Below are 20,196 nucleotides of genomic sequence, written 5' to 3'. Positions count from 1 at the left end.
CCTGTATTACGTCACTTCATACCTCTGGGCCGAACGGAACACGTTAGCAATATCCGGTGGCTGAACTAATACTTTAAAATACAACATACAGTTGTTTCACGTGAAGTCTAAAATATAAACAATGTCGCTTTCTACTGCACGGTCATTCTTGTCAGAGGCCGGTTATGGGGAACAAGAATTGGATGCAAATTCAGCTCTCATGGAGTTGGACAAAGGTGTGTAGTTAGCCAGCTGGCAACAAGCTAGGTGGCTAGCCATTTGTTATCCTTATCAATGCGAAACTAGTTTAACAGCTTAACCTTTGAAACAACTGTTCTGTGTCATGTATCCCCGGAAGTTCATGCATTCAAGGGCACACAACGGCACATTTGTTAATTACAATTAAAATGACAAGAAAGCTAGCTTCTTAGTAGCGAACGCTAGGTTTTCGCCGCAGTGACGAGCAAACTTGAACTGCATTCAGACGTTTGTCAGTTAGGCATATGGCTACAGGGGATGGAACTGAAGTTGTCCTTCCAGATCCGTGTACACTGATAAATCTACATGTTTGACTGAATTTCTGTCATTTATTACAGGTTTGCGGTCTGGGAAGCTTGGGGAACAATGCGAAGCAGTGGTCCTCTTCCCCAAACTCTTCCAGAAGTACCCTTTCCCCATCCTCATCAACTCTGCTTTTCTGAAACTGGCAGATATCTTCAGGCTTGGGTACAGAGAATTGTGACATTTCAACTAGACATTACTCTGCCAAATCATAAATGCACTTTTCACTTGTTGTTACTGATATGTATTAAAATGCATAAACCTCTGCCTCAGAATCGTTCCAAGGCAGCTAACCAGAGTGAGTTTTGACCGTATTGTCCTCCTACTGTAATAAATAAACATACCTCTCCCCTCTTTCAGGAACAACTTTCTGCGCCTCTGTGTGTTGAAGGTGACTCAACAGAGCGAGAAGCACCTGGAGAAGATCCTTAACGTGGACGAGTTTGTCAAGAGGGTCTTCTCTGTCATCCACAGCAATGACCCTGTGGCCAGAGCCATCACTCTCAGGTGCCATAGCGTGCACTTCTCTTTCCATTTAGGGTTTGATATCTTATGATGGTGGTTAAATCCACATTCCACACAGTGGCTGTGTTGCACATTTGCATGGTGGTCATCGTTCGTCTCATATTTCAGAGAACGGATTCAGAAATATTACATACCTACAACAATGTGAATTTAAATGTTTTTTTAAAACGAGGCTAGGTTGTCATTGCCAGGAACAATTATGAGAAACCTCACTGATTCCAAAAGAAAATGTCATACATACACCATAGAAGACCAAGCTTTTATTTTTCTTTGTAAAGACTCAATCATCTTCACTTACATGATTTCTAATTCTGTGTTTTGTCCTGTTTTTTTAAATAAATAAAAAACATTTTTTTATGAAGGATGCTTGGCAGTTTGGCCACTATCATCCCGGAAAGGAAGAATGCCCATCACAGCGTTCACCAAAGTCTGGACTCTCATGACAACGTCGAAGTAGAGGCCGCCATTTTTGCATCGGCCTGCTTCTCTGCACAGTCAAAGTAAGTGGGTCTCTGTTTAAGAAGTTTCAATGTGGTCTATGTTGTCTGCCCAAACTGTCATGATTTTATCTTGGCTTAATCCCTTGCAAACTGTTGAGAAAATAGTTTTGTTCTATGCCCCATCCAGGAAAGAGGAATAATGATGTGTTCAGTGTCTGACTCATTGAACATGTTCTGTTCTTTGTCCCTTTCAATCTGTAGAGACTTTGCAGCTGGGATTTGCAACAAAATCAGTGAAATGATTCAAGGTAACATAATGTCTCTAGTATCATGTGAACATCTTGTGCAGAATCATATTACATTCTGTGAAATTTGTGTTTAGTTATTTACAAGCAACTGACCAAGCACATTGGTGGTGTTGTAGAGAAGAAAAGGCCATGCAATTCCTTTTAAGTAAAGCATCCAGGGTCATGTTCATTAGTCTACACTGTAGCAAAACATTTTGCAACAAACCAACGCAAGCGTTTTGTTATTGGACAAGTTCAGATGGTACCTTTGGGTTTCTGAACTTTTTCTTCCATTTCGTGCCAACTGAACATTACCCAGTTGATCTCCCACTGGGCCGTGCTATCACTATGCTCTTCTTCCGCTCCAGGTCTGGACACCCCAGTGGACCTGAAACTGAAGCTGATCCCTATGTTGCAGCACATGCACCACAATGCCAGCCTGGCCTCTAGCAGCCGAGAGCTGCTGCAGCAGCTGGTCACCTCCTACCCCTCCACCCCCATGGTCATTGTCACCCTGCACACCTTCACCCAGCTGGCCGCCTCCTCGCTCATTGACATCCCCAAACAGGTAGCTATAGTAACAGACACTAGGGGATAACTATGGGGATGTGGCTGGTGTGCACACTGATATTACATTTTCAAATTGGTTAAAATTAAGGTAAAAGTCAGTTTTAGATTTTGGCTAGTTTGCATCCTGTAGCTCCAACTCCAAAAAGTTCTGGGACACTGTGAAGTCTATGGAGAACAAGAGCACCTCCTCCCAGCTGCCCACTGCACTGAGGCTAGGAAACACGGTCTCCACCGATAAATCCATGATTATCGAAAACTTCAATAAGCACTTCTCAACGGCTGGCCATGCCTTCCGCCTGGCTACTCCAACCTCGGCCAACAGCTCCGCCCCCCCCGTAGTTCCTCACCCAAGCCTCTCCAGGTTCTCCTTTACCCAGATCCAGATAGCAGATGTTCTGAAAGAGCTGCAAAACCTGGACCCGTACAAATCAGCTGGGCTTGACAATCTGGACCCGCTATTTCTGAAACTATCTGCCGCCATTGTCGCAACCCCTATTACCAGCCTGTTCAACCTCTCTTTCATATCGTCTGAGATCCCCAAGGATTGGAAAGCTGCCGCAGTCATCCCCCTCTTCAAAGGGGGAGACACCCTGGACCCAAACTGCTATAGACCTATATCCATCCTGCCCTGCCTATCTAAGGTCTTCGAAAGCCAAGTCAACAAACAGGTCACTGACCATCTCGAATCCCACCGTACCTTCTCCGCTGTGCAATCTGGTTTCCGAGCCGGTCACGGGTGCACCTCAGCCACACTCAAGGTACTAAATGATATCATAACCGCCATCGATAAAAGACAGTACTGTGCAGCCGTCTTCATCGACCTCGCCAAGGCTTTCGACTCTGTCAATCACCAAATTCTTATCGGCAGACTCAACAGCCTCGGTTTTTTCGGATGACTGCCTTGCCTGGTTCACCAATTACTTTGCAGACAGAGTTCAGTGTGTCAAATCAGAGGGCATGCTGTCCGGTCCTCTGGCAGTCTCTATGGGGGTGCCACAGGGTTCAATTCTCGGGCCGACTCTTTTCTCTGTATATATCAATGATGTTGCTCTTGCTGCGGGCGATTCCCTGATCCACCTCTATGCAGACGACACCATTCTATATACTTTCGGCCCGTCATTGGACACTGTGCTATCCAACCTCCAAACGAGCTTCAATGCCATACAGCACTCCTTCCGTGGCCTCCAACTGCTCTTAAACGCGAGTAAAACCAAATGCATGCTTTTCAACCGATCGCTGCCTGCACCCGCATGCCCGACTAGCATCACCACCCTGGATGGTTCCAACCTTGAATATGTGGACATCTATAAGTACCTAGGTGTCTGGCTAGACTGCAAACTCTCCTTCCAGACTCACATCAAACATCTCCAATCAAAAATCAAATCCAGAGTCGGCTTTCTATTCCGCAACAAAGCCTCCTTCACTCACGCTGCCAAGCTTACCCTAGTAAAACTGACTATCCTACCGATCCTCGACTTCGGCGATGTCATCTACAAAATGGCTTCCAACACTCTACTCAGCAAACTGGATGCAGTCTACCACAGTGCCATCCGTTTTGTCACTAAAGCACCTTATACCACCCACCACTGCGACTTGTATGCTCTAGTCGGCTGGCCCTCACTACATATTCGTCGCCAGACCCACTGGCTCCAGGTCATCTACAAGTCCATGCTAGGTAAAGCTCCGCCTTATCTCAGTTCACTGGTCACGATGGCAACACCCATCCGTAGCACGCGCTCCAGCAGGTGTATCTCACTGATCATCCCTAAAGCCAACACCTCATTTGGCCGCCTTTCGTTCCAGTACTCTGCTGCCTGTGACTGGAACGAATTGCAAAAATCGCTGAAGTTGGAGACTTTTATCTCCCTCTCCAACTTCAAACATCAGCTATCCGAGCAGCTAACCGATCGCTGCAGCTGTACATAGTCTATAGGTAAATAGCTCACCCTTTTTCACCTACCTCATTCCCATACTGTTTTTATTTATTTACTTTTCTGCTCTTTTGCACACCAATATCTCTACCTGTACATGCCCATCTGATCATTTATCACTCCAGTGTTAATCTGCAAAATTGTATTATTCGCCTACCTCCTCATGCCTTTTGCACACATTGTATATAGACTGCCCATTTTTTCTACTGTGTTATTGACTTGCTAATTGTTTACTCCATGTGTAACTCTGTGTTGTCTGTTCACACTGCTATGCTTTATCTTGGCCAGGTCGCAGTTGCAAATGAGAACTTGTTCTCAACTAGCCTACCTGGTTAAATAAAGGTGAAATAAAATAAAAAAATAAATAAAAATGGGATGCTGGTCAGGAAAATCCTCAGTCTCTCCCCAGACACTAATGGACATTAGAATCCCATTGGTACACAACTCATACAATTTCTTTCAGCTGGACCCTATTTGGTATGACAGTTGACACCACAGCACAGACTGAGTGTATTTCATCCAAAACAATCATACAAACGGATCTCCACGTATAGAATTTGAGTGACAAGTGACTTGTTAATATCACCTGCAACTCTGAAGCCCAGATGACAGCAAAGCTTAGCAACAGTGGAGATTGCTAATGCAGATGCATACTGTGGCATCCACCCAGGCTATAAAATCTAAATTCCTTTCCTGAGCTCAAGAATCTGAGAGATCTGTAGAAGGCTTTGAATAATGTTTAATGGCTAGTCTCTTTTCCCCCACTGTCTGCAGTTACAGCTGCTTCTCCAATATCTGAAGGAGGACCCCAGGAAAGCAGTCAAGAGATTGGCTATCCAGGACTTGAAGCTCCTGGCTAAAAAAGCCCCCCATCTCTGGAACAGAGAAAACACTCAGGTGGGGTCTTATGTCCCACACATACAGTACCAGCCAAAAGTTTGTACACACCTACTCATTCAAGGGTAGAATAATAGTGAAAGATGTAAAAACTATGAAATAACACACATGGAATCATGTAGTAACCAAAAAATATTTAAACAAATCTAAATATATTTGAGGTTCTTCAAAGTAGGCGCCCTTTGCCTTGACGACAGCTTTGCACACGCTTGGCATTCTCTCAACCTGCTTCCCCTGGGATGTTTTTCAGTCTTGAAGGAGTTCCCACATATGCTGAGCACTTGTTGGCTGCTTTTTCTTCACTCTGCGGTACAACTCATCCCAAACCATCTCAACTGGTTTGAGGTTGGGTGATTGTGGGGTCCAAGTCATCTGATGCAGCACTCAATCACTCTCCTTCTTGGTCAAATAGCCCTTACACAGCCTGGAGGTGTGTTGGGTCATAATCACACTAAGCGCAAACCAGATGGGATGGCGTATCACTGCAGAATGCTGTGGTAGCCATGCTGGTTGTGTGCCTTGAATTTTAAATGAATCACCAACCGTGTCACCAGCAAAGCACCATCATATCACCTCCTCCATTCTTCACGGTGGAAACCACACATGCAGAGATTATCTGTTCACCTACACTGCGTCTCACAAAGACAAGGCGGGTGGAACCAAAAATCTCAAATTTGGACAGATTTCCACCGGTCTAATATCCATTGCTCATGTTTCTTGGCCCAAGCAAGTCTTTTCTTCTTATTGGTGTCCTTTAATAGTGGTTTCTTTGTAGCAATTCAACGAAGGCCTGATTCATGCAGTCCTCTGAACAGTTGCTGTTTCGATGTGTCTGTTACTTAAACTCCAAAGTATTTATTTGGGCTGCAATTTCTGAGGCTGGTAACTAATTAACTTATCCTCTGCAGCAGGGGTAACTCTGCGTCTTCCTTTCCTGTGGCGGTCCTTATGAGAGCCAGTTTCATTATAGCACGTGTTGGTTTTTGACTGCACTTCAAGAAACTTTCAAAGTTCTTGACATTTTCTGGATTGACAAACCTTCATGTTTTAAAGCAATGATGGACTGTCGTTCCTTTTTGCTTATTTGAGCTATTTCTGCCATCGTTGAATTGCTCCAAAGAAACCACTACTAAAGGACACCAATAAGAAGAAAATACTTGGTAATTTACCAACTAGGGTTATCTTCAGTATACCACCCCAACCATGTCACAACACAACTGATTGGCTCAAACGCATTAAGAAGGAAAGAAATTCCACAAATTAACTTTTTAACAAGGCACACCTGTTAATTGAAATGCATTCCAGGTGGCTACCTTATGAAGCTGGTTGTGAGAGTGCCGAGAGAGTGCAAAGCTGTCATCCAGTCCAAGGGTGGCTACTTTGAAGAATCTAAAATATATATTTTGATTTGTTTAACACTTTTTTTGGTTACTACTTGATTCCATATGTGCTATTTCATTACTATTATTCTACAATGTAGAAAATAGTAAAAATAAAGAACCCAAACTTGACTGGTAATGTACCTGCATGTTATTCCTCCATAATCAAACTGCAAGTTGGGAATTCATTCAGTTTGAGGATAATCCATTTTTTCATGATACTGTGTTAATTTATTTTCGTTGCAGTGCATTAAATAAATTGTTATTCCTCTGTGTGTAGACCCTGTGTGAGTGTGCCCTGAGTAGCCCTTACAACAGCCTGAAGCTGGGCATGCTGTCTGTTCTCTCAACCCTCTCTGGAACCATCGCTATCAAACAGTACTTCAACCCTGGAACAGGTACAGTATAATGCAAACAGTACTTCAACCCTGGAACAGGTACAGTATAATGCAATATGCCTGACTTTCAGTACAGGCAATCAATCGTAAGACACATTTACTTTCAATTAAAACAATGTTTTTCTTAAGTTTAACCATGCATCGCTTTAAGCTCTTGGCCCACATTCAAAATATGTCTCGGCGTATGAGTGCTAAATCTAGAATCAGGTGCAATTTGTCCATAGAATCTTATTCATATGATCTAAAGGGCAAAACTGATCCTATATCAGTCCCACTCTGAGACTCTTTGTGATTACGGGCCCTGCTGTTTTGGGGCCTTGTGATGTTGGGAACATTCAGTCAAGTACTCAAGTTGAGTTCAGAACTTCCCAAAACATTCCTCCTTTCTACCCCTCAGGTGGTGTTTCCGCCCCTCCCCGGCTCACTGACCTGGTTAAGCTGGTGCAGGAATGCTGTTACCACAGCAACCTGGCTGTCGCTGCCCATGGAGTCACTGTACTCGCTAACATCGCTATTTCATGTCCAGAGAAAGGTGGGCGCTGGGTATAGGGTACCACTTAGTGGTATTTGATGTCCTCTTACTCATCTTTCATTAGCTACCTGACCATCACAGGACTTCACAGGCATTTTAAAATGGGGCTTACCTTAGAAAAACTTCCAGTAGGGGACTAATTCATGGTTAAAAAAAAAAGGTTTGATGCACTCAAAGGTCTTCAAAGGCCTTCACAGATTACCTGTACAGTATTTGGGTTTTTCAGCAATACAATTACAGCTCATCCATTTCATTAACTGCGGTGTTTTGTTCTTTGCAAAAACATTTTTTTTTTAATGCTTTCACTGACTTATTGTCCTGCTTTTCCTCTCCAGACATGATGCAGCTGGAGCAGGACACAGTGATGGGGTTGGAGTCTCTGCTGGTGCTCTGCAGTCAGGATGACAGCCCCAGAGCTCAGGCCACACTCAAGGTGGGTAGCACCCAGGACCCATATGTCTATACATTACTCGTACAGTGAGAGGAAAAGATACTTGGCTTACTCAGTAGTCGTATAAACGGCCATGTGAACGCTGTAATTTATTAACTGTTAGTTTATAGATAGGTTTACAAATCTGTAATAAACAGTTATAACACATTTGTGTACTCATTCTTTTCCTCACTCCGTGTGTTTCCCTCTCACTCCCCAGACGGCTCTCACATCATTGGTCCAGCTGCTGAAGAGTCGCCCCCACCTCAGCCAATCAGCGGTGGAGTTCCTGCTGTGCCAGCTGCACTTGGCCCGCGACCCCTCCCGTGTGCTGATGTGCCACGCCCTGGCGGCCATCGCCACTCAGTTGCCTGTGCTCGGAGAGGGCATGCTGGGGGATCTTGTGGACCTCTACCGGGTGGCCAGCCACTCGTCCACTGACAAGCAGCAGGAGCTCCTGGTGAGAGATGCACAAAGCCCTAATACTGTCATTGCCCTAAGGGGACTAATAAAGTTGTTGAAATGAAATGCATTTGTTTGTTTTTTACCACACAATTTGCTCTGTGTGATGTATTTTTTTAACGCTGTTCTCCAATCATGAATCCCACCTACTGGATACTGACATCTGGTTTGTGTTATCACCTCCCCTCTGTTCCCCGCAGGTTTCCTTGGCGACGGTGGTGTTTGTGGCTAGCCAGTCGTCCCTGTCGGCAGAGGTGAAGACTGTGATCAAGCAGCAGCTGGAGAACGTGGCCAACGGCTGGACGGTGTACTGTATAGCCCGGCAGGCCTCGCGCATGGTGAGTTTCTAGTCTGCGGGAAGTAAAGGTTTATTGAATCTGGCACATTTGCAGAAATGTTGATACCTGCATTGTCCCTGTCAAATTAACCTAATAAAATAAAGCAGGCACTTGTAGTCTACATCTCTCTGAAGTAAGTCCATGTAAACCCAAGTAAAGATTAATGCATAAAGCACATATATAAGCTTCCTGTTGAAGGATTATCCCCATAGACATATACTGTGATATGTATAGGGAATATCCGTGCTGCGCTCATTTAGGTTGGAATCCTAAATGCCCACACTTAACTTGGCACTCGCCTAAATCATGCATTGATGTCAATGACAGACTTTTGTGTAAACTCTAATAACACGCGCAGATCTCAGGTTAGGATTCAGGCCTTAGTCATTAGTCACTAATACTGATGCCTCGCCTCAACACAGTATTTGGAAACGTTTAGAAAAAGCTTTTCCACCCTACTGTCCTGACCTGTGTGTTTTGTTTGCCAGCCTGCCTCCATAACATCTTGTCTGGACCTCTGTCCTCGCAGGGTTGCCATGAGTTCTCCAGCGAGCTGTACCAGAGCTTGCGGACACGTGTGGCCTCCGAGCACTTCTACTTCTGGCTCAATAGTCTGAAGGAGTTCTCCCAGGCCGAGCAGTGTCTGAACGGCCTGGAGGACGGAGACTACAGCGCCGCCATGACGGCCATCGCCGAGGCCCTGCGCTCCTACCAGAAGGGCATTGCCTCCCTCACGGTCAGTGACTGGCAACCTGCTTATAGGAAGGCAACGGATCCATTTTTAAATCAACTGTAAACAACTGACTTCACCCTATTGTAGGTTTCAATATGGCAGGTAGCCTAGTGGTTAGAGCGTAGGGCCAGTAACCGAAAGGTTGTCAGCTCGGGGATTCGATTTTGCAAGGTATTAATCTGTCGTTCTGCCCCTGAACAAGGCAGTTAACCCACTGTTCCTAGGCCGTAATTGTAAATAAGAATTTGTTCTTAACTGACTTGCCTAGTTAAATGAAAATAAAGCAGGGTTGCAGTCGATTAAGTTTTAAATTCAGTCCATTCCGGAAGTGAATAGAAATTCTATTTCATGAGTTGAAAATGTTTCCATTCGTGAATTGGATTTCAATTAACTTTGAATTGACTGAAATGAATTGTGAATTTACCCCAACCCTGCTGTATTGTTTTTATGTGCTGTTAAACCTGTCAGAATCCTTTTAGCCAGGTAGTACTGGAGTTCAATGCTTCTTTCCAGTCTGCTTAACTAGTATTGAAAGTCAACTCTCAACCTCTAGGCTGCCAGCACGCCCCTAAGCCCACTGTCGTACCAGTGTGACTTTGTGAAACTGCGCATTGACACGCTCCAGGGCCTGTCCCAGCTCATCTGTACCTGCAACAGCCTGAAGACCAGTCCGCCCCCTGCCATTGCCACCACCATCGCCCTCACCTCAGGCAACGAGCTGCAGCGCTGCGGACGCATCGCCATGCAGGTACAGGGGAAGGGACACTGAGTTCAAATTCTATTTCTGAATGTCAATTCAAAACCATTGAATTCTGAGTAAATGTACAGTAGTACTAACATTACTCCATACAGTAAGACTGGGGGGTCAGTCTGTACAGAAGAAGGGGGTTATGAATGGCTGGCGGGATGAACACGGATATCTATTCCATCAATGGATATATAGAAACCTCTCGATCTCTATTTTCTTTCTCCAACTCAGATGAGGGTGTCCATGGATGAGTTCCGGAGTCTTGCTGCCCGCTACGCTGACCTGTACCAATCCTCATTTGACGCTGACTCTGCCACCCTCCGTAACGTGGAACTGTATCCTTAAACATAAGAGAACGGACACGCCTTGCCCATTAAATCACTAGTAGAATCTTAGTTAAAACCACTTCCATTGACAATCCTCTCACATGTCTTTAACTGTTGGCTACAGACAACAACAGAGCTGTTTGCTGGTCTCCCATGTCATCGAGGCTCTGATACTGGACCCACATTCAGCCAGGTAAAGCTTGTTAATATGACTAACAACCTTATTCACTCATTGCTGTGTAATGTTTAGGGGATTATTTTCCTTACCACACCAGCAGCCTAACGTAGTATTCCAGAAAGTGTTGTCTTGAAGAGTTTACTTTAGTCTGCACATTTCAGTTGATTCAATCTGAGTTCTACCAAAACTCATTTTATTTTGTGAAAATTCTATTGAAGCAAATGGGATATCTCTCTGTTCTGCCCTCCAGTTTCCAGGACTATGGGACCCTGGGCTCAGTGCAGACAGAGAGCGAGTATGAGAGGCGGATGATGTCTGTGTTCAACCACGTCCTGGAGGAAGTGGAGGGCCTAAGCAGGAAGCACCCTCCTGTCTCTTACCTGGTGAGATCATCAAACTACCCACGGTTGTGTTCATTAGGCACCAAATGAAGAAAATTGACAAACTGAGAACCACTACCTGGACAGTTTTCAGTTGCTTGCCCTAATTAACCTGTAATGATGCTTCTTCCAGCTGGTCAGTGAATGGGATGACAAAATGCTAACCTATTTGTTTTTGTTTATGTAGCACACAGGTTGTCTATGTGATGCGGTCATAGCTCTGCTTAAGGTCCCACTGTCCTTCCAGAGGTACTTCTTCCAGAAGCTTCAGTCAACCAGTATTAAGGTAACTAACTAATGCAATAAAAAATACTATACTATTCGGAATATACTACTTTAGCTCAGTTCTTGCTTTAGGAGCCATTTGATGCGTTGGTATTTGGTACACTAAAATGTATGTATTAGATTTAACATGAAGAAGTAGTATTTTGCATTGAAATTGATTCAGACTTATTTAATGTTTTTTTTGCTTTTCCAGCTTGCTCTTTCCCCATCTCCTCGAACCCCGACTGAGCCAATCCCAGTGCAAAACAACCAACAGCTGACTCTGAAGGTGGAGGGCGTGGTGCAGCATGGCTCCACCCCCGGACTGTTCCGCAAAATTCAGTCTGTCTGCCTCAACGTCAGCTCCACTCTTCAGAGCAAGACTGGTGGGCCCGAATACAAGGTGAGTCTTAGTCGTGATTATTGCAGTGGTTATTTACCTTACACACTACTGGTCTGTTATAAGCTGTTGATGGATATCTCATACGCTTTTCCTATAAAGTTACAATGTCTCTGGCTACTATGGTTTTAGACCCTTTTTTTAGCTTAATTTAGACAAAATTACAACTCACTGGTTCAGCTTCATTAATTGTATTTGATTAATACAACTCAATACCAAAGTATGTAACCACCAGCATATTTAATTTCCCATCAGATTCCACTGGACAGCAACACCAACGAGATTGAGCAGCGGGTGGAGCCGCACAATGACTACTTCAGCACCCAGTTCCTGCTTAACTTCTCCATCCTGGGCAGCCACATGGTCAACGTGGAGGCCTCAGTTGTGGACGAGAGCGGCATCGAGTGGAAGACCGGGCCCAAGACCACTGTGTCGGTCAAGTCCCTGGAAGACCCTTACGCCCAGCAGCTCCGCCACAACCAGCAACAGCAGCAACAGGCACAGCAGGCGAGGCCCGAGACTGCCCCGGCCCCCCAGAGGAGTAGTGTATACGCCCGCTTCCAGTGATACCTCTAACCCATTGTGTTGCCCCATAACTTGTTTGTATGTTTCCTTTCCTTCGTCAAACGCTCATCTGAAAAGACTGGACTGGAGCAATCGAGGCATGAGCAATGGCTTGGTGAGCTTTCACCTACCCATCATTGCGTTCACCTATCCATTTTTTCTTAGGTTAGTGGTCACAAAGGAAGGAACCTTCCCCCAGGAGGTTTCTTGTCTTGTAGAATTCCCAGTGACTGTTTACTAATATTCTGTCAATTATTAAAGGCCACATTTCATTGAAACTCTGCAATGTGAGTCTTTGTGTGATTGTGGCTCGATTGTTGTCATGCTGTTTAGGGACACTAGGACAAATTCCCATTTATATTACATCGCTGTACCTTTATTAGCTTTCGATAAAGGCCTTGTATATTGGAAATATAAATGGTCAGTAAAATCTACTTACTGCAGGTTAGTGCACAAGAATGCAACTATGCAACATTTAGTCATTCAATTCTCTAGGTGGAGGGCTGCACCTCCATAGGGTTCCCCTGACTGTCAGTGAATCTAGTGGTCCATGTCCACTTGCTATCCCCTTACTCGGTGTGGTTCCAAATAAAACCAGCAGGGGGCGAGCAGTGACAATATAGTGAAGTTTACATTGCAAAACAAAATCAAATGGTAATGATATAATGGAAGAGTACTTTGCATTATTTCTACAATCTTACAAGTATGGACTAGTCTTTTGATCAATTTATTTGCTGTTACCCACTTAGTGCACTGTGTATGTAGCACTCTACCTTGTGATATTTTCTCTGTCCTTAACACAATTATATGTTGAGTTATGTACAGTTACTTTTTATTCCACAATAGTTTCAGTGATGGGCCGAATAGGCCTATGCACCGGTGATATTTAATTGACTCCTGTAGGCAGTCATTGTAAATACGATTATGTTCTGTTATGGCTGCGATCCCCGTCCAGGGACCAACATCAGGGGAAATTTCAGAGTGTCAACTAAAAATACAATTTAACTGGCTTGCCTAGTTAAATTAAATATGCTACAGCTTTCACAATGAACTGGCGGGAATGTTTGAACGCAATGGGCGCGCAGAGGACAGATCTGTTTTCGTTTACGATTAAATGTATTACGTCAGAATGCCCAATTCGTAGATACGGAGTCAGAATAATGTCATTTAATAGGCTCGCCATGACCCAATGTTAAAATGTTTCCAATCAAACGTATCAATCAGTCTAATTTGCATACACATTTTGATTGGATGATAGCTGTGAGGGTTATCGAATCAGGATAAAATCCTATGATTTCATAAAATATCAACATTCTATCATTAAATATTTCCTGTCATTTGCCGGTGGGGTGCATTTGCAAATGACAGGAGAGGCAAGGAGTGGAATGTAATAGCTGAACAGAGACGGCAACCAGGCGAATGGTTAATCATCTGTCTCTAAAGCGTTTGATGCTGTTTGTCAGGCAGAGCTTGCGCAGATCCACGTTTTCTCAGCGTCGTCGTCATAAATTATATTCTCCTCTGGTGGCCGCTCCATAAGTAGCTAGCGATAATCGAACGGGTCGGTGAAACTAGCGGAGCAGAATGTTAAATATCACCCGATGTGCAAACTGAAACGCTGCAGCATTTGCACTAAAACAACGGCGTGTTATATGGCTCTTCCAGCAAGGGATTGTTGCAATTGGATTAAAGTACACGCAAGAGATGTAGATATGTCTAGCTAGCCAAAGTACTAGCTAACCGATGTTGCATCGATGGAATTATTCGAGTGCCATTGATTGAGATGCACCCAGCGACGCTGAATGAGTGGCTAACTAGCTACATGGATAGTATTATCGGCTAGCTAGCCGTTACGGGAGTGTGGACGTTTAGTAACGTTGTGTGAATGGGATATATACCATTTATGATTACATACCTCAATGTTTAAGGATCTAACATGTTAACTAAATACATGTGACTTGGTATTCATCCATGCTAAGCCAGCGTTCTGTTTTATCGTCCGGCAGCGACATTTGGACGGGGGGACAGTAGCTAACGTTACTAAGATTGGGTGAGTTACAGTAAGAAGATCAAGTGATAAGAACATTGATGTTTACTAGCCATTTGCTGGAACGTCTGATAGTGATTTAAATTTAATCGCCATTGTGTTTAACTAGTAGCTAAATTGGCTAGACAGCCAGGATTAGCTAACCACACAAGGCTAGTTAGCCAGCTAACAAGACATTGGTGCAGAATATAAAAACATCGGACTTTGTACAAACACCTTACAAAATCAATGGGGATGGCAGCTAGCATGTCCCCTCAAACTTGACTGTGTCGATATTGAAGATGGAAATTATGTTGGTGGTGGCTTATTAGTTAGCCAACCCAGCGAGACCAGCGTCTGTCCAGCACTTCAACATCCGTTATACCGCTAAAGTAAGCTACTGGGCTAACGTTAGCCAGCTCAGCAACTAATGTTAACAGCCGGTAGCTAGACGTTGTACGCCTGTTTCAGTCAGAGCATCATTTGATTGGCTTAACATTAACTACTAGTTGACAATGCCCTGGTTGAAGATAACAACACAGCTAATAGCTTTATATTTCTAAGAATTCGCTGAATGTCTAGCCAGCTAAATCAGTTGGTATGGGATCTACTACTGGACAAAGTCAACTGTTGTGGGTCTGTTCATTCCATGACCTCCACGTTGTACTGGACTTGCAAGATGTGGAGAAATGATTTAAACCCGGAGTCCTGCTCAATGATATTAGCTAGCTGGCAGCATCTATTGTAACTATAAAGCACATTGAAACTATAACATGGATAACCGAGCACAACGTTAGTCTCTAGAAAGGCTGCCTCCATTTTCAGGTAGTTAGTTAGCTAACGTTTGTTGTTAGGTTGTCATGCATCCTATTTAGAACGGCCGAACAATATTTGTAGCTAGCCAACTAACGTTAGCTAGTTACATATCGGCATGCTTTTCTTAGCTAACGTTAGCCATGTTTTCTGGTTAGTCATATTTTTCAAGTTTGTACCACTCATAAATAATTGCTAGCTAACTGGTTTTCTCCCTGTTTTCACAGGCAGTGTGCATCAGTATGGCACAACTTCTAGAAGGTGCCCGCAACCTGGGCTGGGTACTCCTGAACTCCTTCCTTCGTTTCATCTTTGTCTTCATTAATAACTGTGTAGCAATCCCTTCCTATTGCCTCTACTGCATTCTTCTTCAACCCCTCAGAGTAATGGACAGCCGTACTTTCTGGCTCATTGAAGGAATAATGTTCAAATGGATGTTGGCAATGGTGTCACAGTGGGGCTGGGTTGCAGGCTATACAGGTAAGATGCTACACAACAAGCCTGGAATGCTCTTCTTTGGATCAAAGTCGTGGTTGAAACTGGGAATGGTTATGAATGCAGGGGTTACTGTGGACACAAACCGTTGTTATCATTGGTTCAGACTGGTGTGGTGGAATCAAAGTATTGAACAACCCTTTCAATATCACCTGATCCCCTTTCAGAATAACTTGTACTTCAACTGCAAGACCAATAGCTACTGTCTGTAGGAACTAGGAAGTTCATGCTGAACAGGTCATCATCCCCTTTGTATACGTTATGTATACCTACCTGTAAATGTAAGATTTATGTTATAGACTCCTTTTGGTTTTTCGACCATACACAGTTGCTTCAAGTGTCATCACATTCTCATATAGTAGGCAAGTCTGTATAGTACAGTGAGTGTAATCACTTGACACTTGGCAACACTATTTCTAAGTTCATTCACACAAAAAAGTGCCACGGGTTCCCACTTTCAACTGGCTGATTGGGAGCCACATTACCCTCTGAGCAGTGTTCCAAGAGGAAAATGCTTATAAATTACAAAGTGCTGAACATGAGGATCAACAAGGCCTGCTGATAAATAATGCATCGAACACCGACTTGTTTATGCAACGTGCAGTGCATTCAGAAAGTATTCAGACCCCCGTTTCCACATTTTGTTACGTTACAGCCTTATTCTAAAATGGATTGAATTGTCCCCCCCCCCCCATCAAATTACACGATACCCATTACTGACAGCAGAAACCGGATTTGAGAAATTCTAGCAAATGTATTAAAAATAAATGTAAATATCACATTTAATTAAGTATTCCGGCCCTTTACTCAGTACTGTGTTGAAGCATCTTTGGCAGCGATTACAGCCAGGGTTTGATGCTACAAGCTTGACGCACATGTGTTTGGAGAGTTTCTCCCATTCTTCTCTGCAGATCCTCTCAAGCTCTGTCAGGTTGGATGGGGAGCATCGCTGCTCAGCTATATTTCGGTCTCTCCAGAAATGTTCGATCAGGTTCAAGTCTGGGCTCTGGCTGGGCCACTCGAGGACATTCAGAGACTTGTCCCGAAGCCACTCCTGTGTTGTCTTGGCTGTGTTCTAAAGGTTGTTGTCCTGTTGGAAGGTGAACTTTTTCCCCAGTCTGAGTGCTCTGTAGCAGGTTTTCATCAGTACTTTGCTCCATTTCATATTTCCCTCAATCCTGACTCGTCCCTGCCACTGGAAAACATCCCCACGGCATGATGCTGCCACCACCATGCTTCACCGAAGGGATGGTGCCAGGTTTCCTCCAGACGTGGCGCTTGGCATTCAGGCCAAAGAGTTCAATTTTGGTTTCATCAGACCACATAATCTCGTTTCTCATGGTCAGAGTCCTTTAGGTGCTTTTTGGCAAACTCCAAGCAGGCTGTCATGTGCCTTTTACTGCGTTGCTTCCATCTGGCCACTCTAACATAAAGGCCTGATTGGTGGAATACTGAACAGATGGTTGTCCTTCTGGAATGTTCTCCCATCTCCACAGAGGAACTCTGGACCTCTCTCAGTGACCATCGGTTTCTTGATCACCTCCCTGATGAAAGCCCTTCTCCCCCGATTACTATTTAATGAGTCTTGGTTGTTTCAAACTTCCATTTAAGAATGTTGGAGGCCACTTTGTTCTTGGTGACCTTCAATGCTGCAGACTTCTTAGGGCTGCAATCCCGTTACATTTACATTTAAGTCATTTAGCAGACGCTCTTATCCAGAGCGACTTACAAATTGGTGCATTCACCTTATGACATCCAGTGGAACAGCCACTTTACAATAGTGCATCTAAATCTTTTAAGGGGGGGTGAGAAGGATTACTTTATCCTATCCTAGGTATTCCTTAGAGGTGGGGTTTCAGGTGTGTCCGGAAGGTGGTGATTGACTCCGCTGTCCTGGCGTCGTGAGGGTGTTTGTTCCACCATTGGGGGGCCAGAGCAGCGAACAGTTTTGACTGGGCTGAGCGGGAACTGTACTTCCTCAGTGGTAGGGAGGCGAGCAGGCCAGAGGTGGATGAACGCAGTGCCCTTGTTTGGGTGTAGGGCCTGATCAGAGCCTGGAGGTACTGAGGTGCCGTTCCTCACAGCTCCGTAGGCAAGCACCATGGTCTTGTAGCGGATGCGAGCTTCAACTGGAAGCCAGTGGAGAGAGCGGAGGAGCGGGGTGACGTGAGAGAACTTGGGAAGGTTGAACACCAGACGGGCTGCGGCGTTCTGGATGAGTTGTAGGGGTTTAATGGCACAGGCAGGGAGCCCAGCCAACAGCGAGTTGCAGTAATCCAGACGGGAGATGACAATTGCCTGGATTAGGACCTGCACCGCTTCCTGTGTGAGGCAGGGTCGTACTCTCGCGGATGTTGTAGAGCATGAACCTACAGGAACGGGCCACAGCCTTGATGTTAGTTGAGAACGACAGGGTGTTGTCCAGGATCACGCCAAGGTTCTTAGCGCTCTGGGAGGAGGACACAATGGAGTTGTCAACCGTGATGGCGAGATCATGGAACGGGCAGTCCTTCCCGGGAGGAAGAGCAGCTCCGTCTTGCCGAGGTTCAGCTTGAGGTGGTGATCCGTCATCCACACTGATATGTCTGCCAGACATGCAGAGATGCGATTCGCCACCTGGTCATCAGAAGGTGGAAAGGAGAAGATTAATTGTGTGTCGTCTGCATAGCAATGATAGGAGAGACCATGTGAGGTTATGACAGAGCCAAGTGACTTGGTGTATAGCGAGAATAGGAGAGGGCCTAGAACAGAGCCCTGGGGGACACCAGTGGTGAGAGCGCTTGGTGAGGAGACAGATTCTCGCCACGCCACCTGGTAGGAGCGACCTGTCAGGTAGGACGCAATCCAAGCGTGGGCCGCGCCGGAGATGCCCAACTTGGAGAGGGTGGAGAGGAGGATCTGATGGTTCACAGTATCGAAGGCAGCCGATAGGTCTAGAAGGATGAGAGCAGAGGAGAGAGAGTTAGCTTTAGCAGTGCGGAGCGCCTCCGTGATACAGAGAAGAGCAGTCTCAGTTGAATGACTAGTCTTGAAACCTGACTAATTTGGATCAAGAATGTCATTCTGAGAGAGATAGCGGGAGAGCTGGCCAAGGACGGCACGTTCAAGAGTTTTGGAGAGAAAAGAAAGAAGGGATACTGGTCTGTAGTTGTTGACATCGGAGGGATCGAGTGTAGTTTTTTCAGAAGGGGTGCAACTCTCGCTCTCTTGAAGACGGAAGGGACATAGCCAGCGGTCAGGGATGAGTTGATGAGCGAGGTGAGGTAAGGGAGAAGGTCTCCGGAAATGGTCTGGAGAAGAGAGGATAGGGTCAAGCGGGCAGGTTGGGCGGCCGGCCGTCACAAGACGCGAGATTTCATCTGGAGAGAGAGGGGAGAAAGAGGTCAGAGCACAGGGTAGGGCAGTGTGAGCAGAACCAGCGGTGTCGTTTGACTTAGCAAACGAGGATCGGATGTCGTCGACCTTCTTTTCAAAATGGTTGACGAAGTCATCTGCAGAGGGGGAGGGAGGGGAGGAGGATTCAGGAGGGAGGAGAAGGTGGCAAAGAGCTTCCTAGGGTTAGAGGCAGATGCTTGGAATTTAGAGTGGTAGAAAGTGGCTTTAGCAGCAGAGACAGAGGAGGAAAATGTAGAAAGGAGGGAGTGAAAGGATCCCAGGTCCGCAGGGAGGCGAGTTTTCCTCCATTTCCGCTCGGCTGCCCGGAGCCCTGTTCTGTGAGCTCGCAATGAGTCGTCAACACACACGGAGCGGGAGAGGAGGACCGAGCCGGCCTGGAGGATAGGGGACATAGAGAGTCAAAGGATGCAGAAAGGGAGGAGAGGAGGGTTGAGGAGGCAGAATCAGGAGATAGGTTGGAGAAGGTTTGAGCAGAGGGAAGAGATGATAGGATGGAAGAGGAGAGAGTAGCGGGGGAGAGAGAGCGAAGTATGGGACGGCGCGATACTATCCGAGTAGGGGCAGTGTGGGAAGTGTTGGATGAGAGCGAGAGGGAAAAGGATACAAGGTAGTGGTCGGAGACTTGGAGGGGAGTTGCAATGAGGTTAGTGGAAGAACAGCATCTAGTAAAGATGAGGTTGAGCGTATTGCCTGCCTTGTGAGTAGCGGGGGAAGGTGAGAGGGTGAGGTCAAAGAGGAGAGGAGTGGAAAGAAGGAGGCAGAGAGGAATGAGTCAAAGGTAGACGTGGGGAGGTTAAAGTCGCCCAGAACTGTGAGAGGTGAGCCGTCCTCAGGAAAGGAGCTTATCAAGGCATCAAGCTCATTGATGAACTCTCCGAGGGAACCTGGAGGGCGATAAATGATAAGGATGTTAAGCTTGAAAGGGCTGGTAACTGTGACAGCATGGAATTCAAAGGAGGCGATAGACAGATGGGTAAGGGGAGAAAGAGAGAATGACCACTTGGGAGAGATGAGGATCCCGGTGCCACCACCCTGCTGACCAGAAGCTCTCGGGGTGTGCGAGAACACGTGGGCGGACGAAGAGAGAGCAGTAGGAGTAGCAGTGTTATCTGTGGTGATCCATGTTTCCGTCAGTGCCAAGAAG

The 20,196-nt window shown here is 45.5% G+C and overlaps 2 protein-coding genes across 3 annotated transcripts in view; both read left to right on the top strand.

Moving 5' to 3' along the window:
• The first annotated feature begins 8 nt into the window (after nucleotides 1-8).
• LOC118386645 (integrator complex subunit 7-like) lies at nucleotides 9-12,600 on the top strand. The gene is made up of 20 exons (XM_035774357.2): nucleotides 9-215; nucleotides 576-705; nucleotides 901-1,047; nucleotides 1,428-1,565; nucleotides 1,767-1,813; nucleotides 2,161-2,360; nucleotides 5,068-5,190; nucleotides 6,850-6,967; nucleotides 7,365-7,499; nucleotides 7,835-7,932; nucleotides 8,150-8,389; nucleotides 8,592-8,729; nucleotides 9,259-9,465; nucleotides 10,016-10,210; nucleotides 10,442-10,545; nucleotides 10,661-10,729; nucleotides 10,965-11,097; nucleotides 11,282-11,380; nucleotides 11,573-11,761; nucleotides 12,014-12,600. The coding sequence occupies exons 1-20, from the start codon at nucleotides 122-124 to the stop codon at nucleotides 12,323-12,325; spliced, it is 2,916 nt and encodes a 971-aa protein (XP_035630250.1). The 5' UTR covers nucleotides 9-121; the 3' UTR covers nucleotides 12,326-12,600.
• A 1,091-nt stretch (nucleotides 12,601-13,691) lies between these two features.
• LOC118386644 (acyl-CoA:lysophosphatidylglycerol acyltransferase 1-like) overlaps nucleotides 13,692-20,196 on the top strand; it is a 79,655-nt gene continuing 73,150 nt past the window's right edge. Inside the window, exons 1-2 of one of the 2 annotated variants that reach the window (XM_035774354.2) lie at nucleotides 13,692-14,372; nucleotides 15,389-15,641. In XM_035774354.2, coding sequence (XP_035630247.1) covers nucleotides 15,404-15,641 — 238 coding nt within the window. In that variant the 5' untranslated portion in view covers nucleotides 13,692-14,372; nucleotides 15,389-15,403. Of the gene's footprint in view, nucleotides 14,373-14,423; nucleotides 15,174-15,388; nucleotides 15,642-20,196 lie in introns of those variants that run through there. The other variant, XM_035774355.2, reaches the window with a different exon arrangement.

Source organism: Oncorhynchus keta, chromosome 8, assembly GCF_023373465.1.
Source record: "Oncorhynchus keta strain PuntledgeMale-10-30-2019 chromosome 8, Oket_V2, whole genome shotgun sequence".
NCBI classification, from domain to species: domain Eukaryota; kingdom Metazoa; phylum Chordata; class Actinopteri; order Salmoniformes; family Salmonidae; genus Oncorhynchus; species Oncorhynchus keta.
Note: the sequence above shows the minus strand (reverse complement) of the source record. Positions and strands in the feature narration are given on the sequence as shown.

Bases quoted from the DNA above. Each gene is read 5' to 3' on its own strand.
- LOC118386645 (XM_035774357.2), top strand. From the start codon at position 122: ATGTCGCTTTCTACTGCACGGTCATTCTTGTCAGAGGCCGGTTATGGG. The intron at 7,933-8,149 runs GTGGGTAGCACC...CTCACTCCCCAG, and splicing joins GAGCTCAGGCCACACTCAAG to ACGGCTCTCACATCATTGGT. The intron at 11,762-12,013 runs GTGAGTCTTAGT...ATTTCCCATCAG, and splicing joins CTGGTGGGCCCGAATACAAG to ATTCCACTGGACAGCAACAC.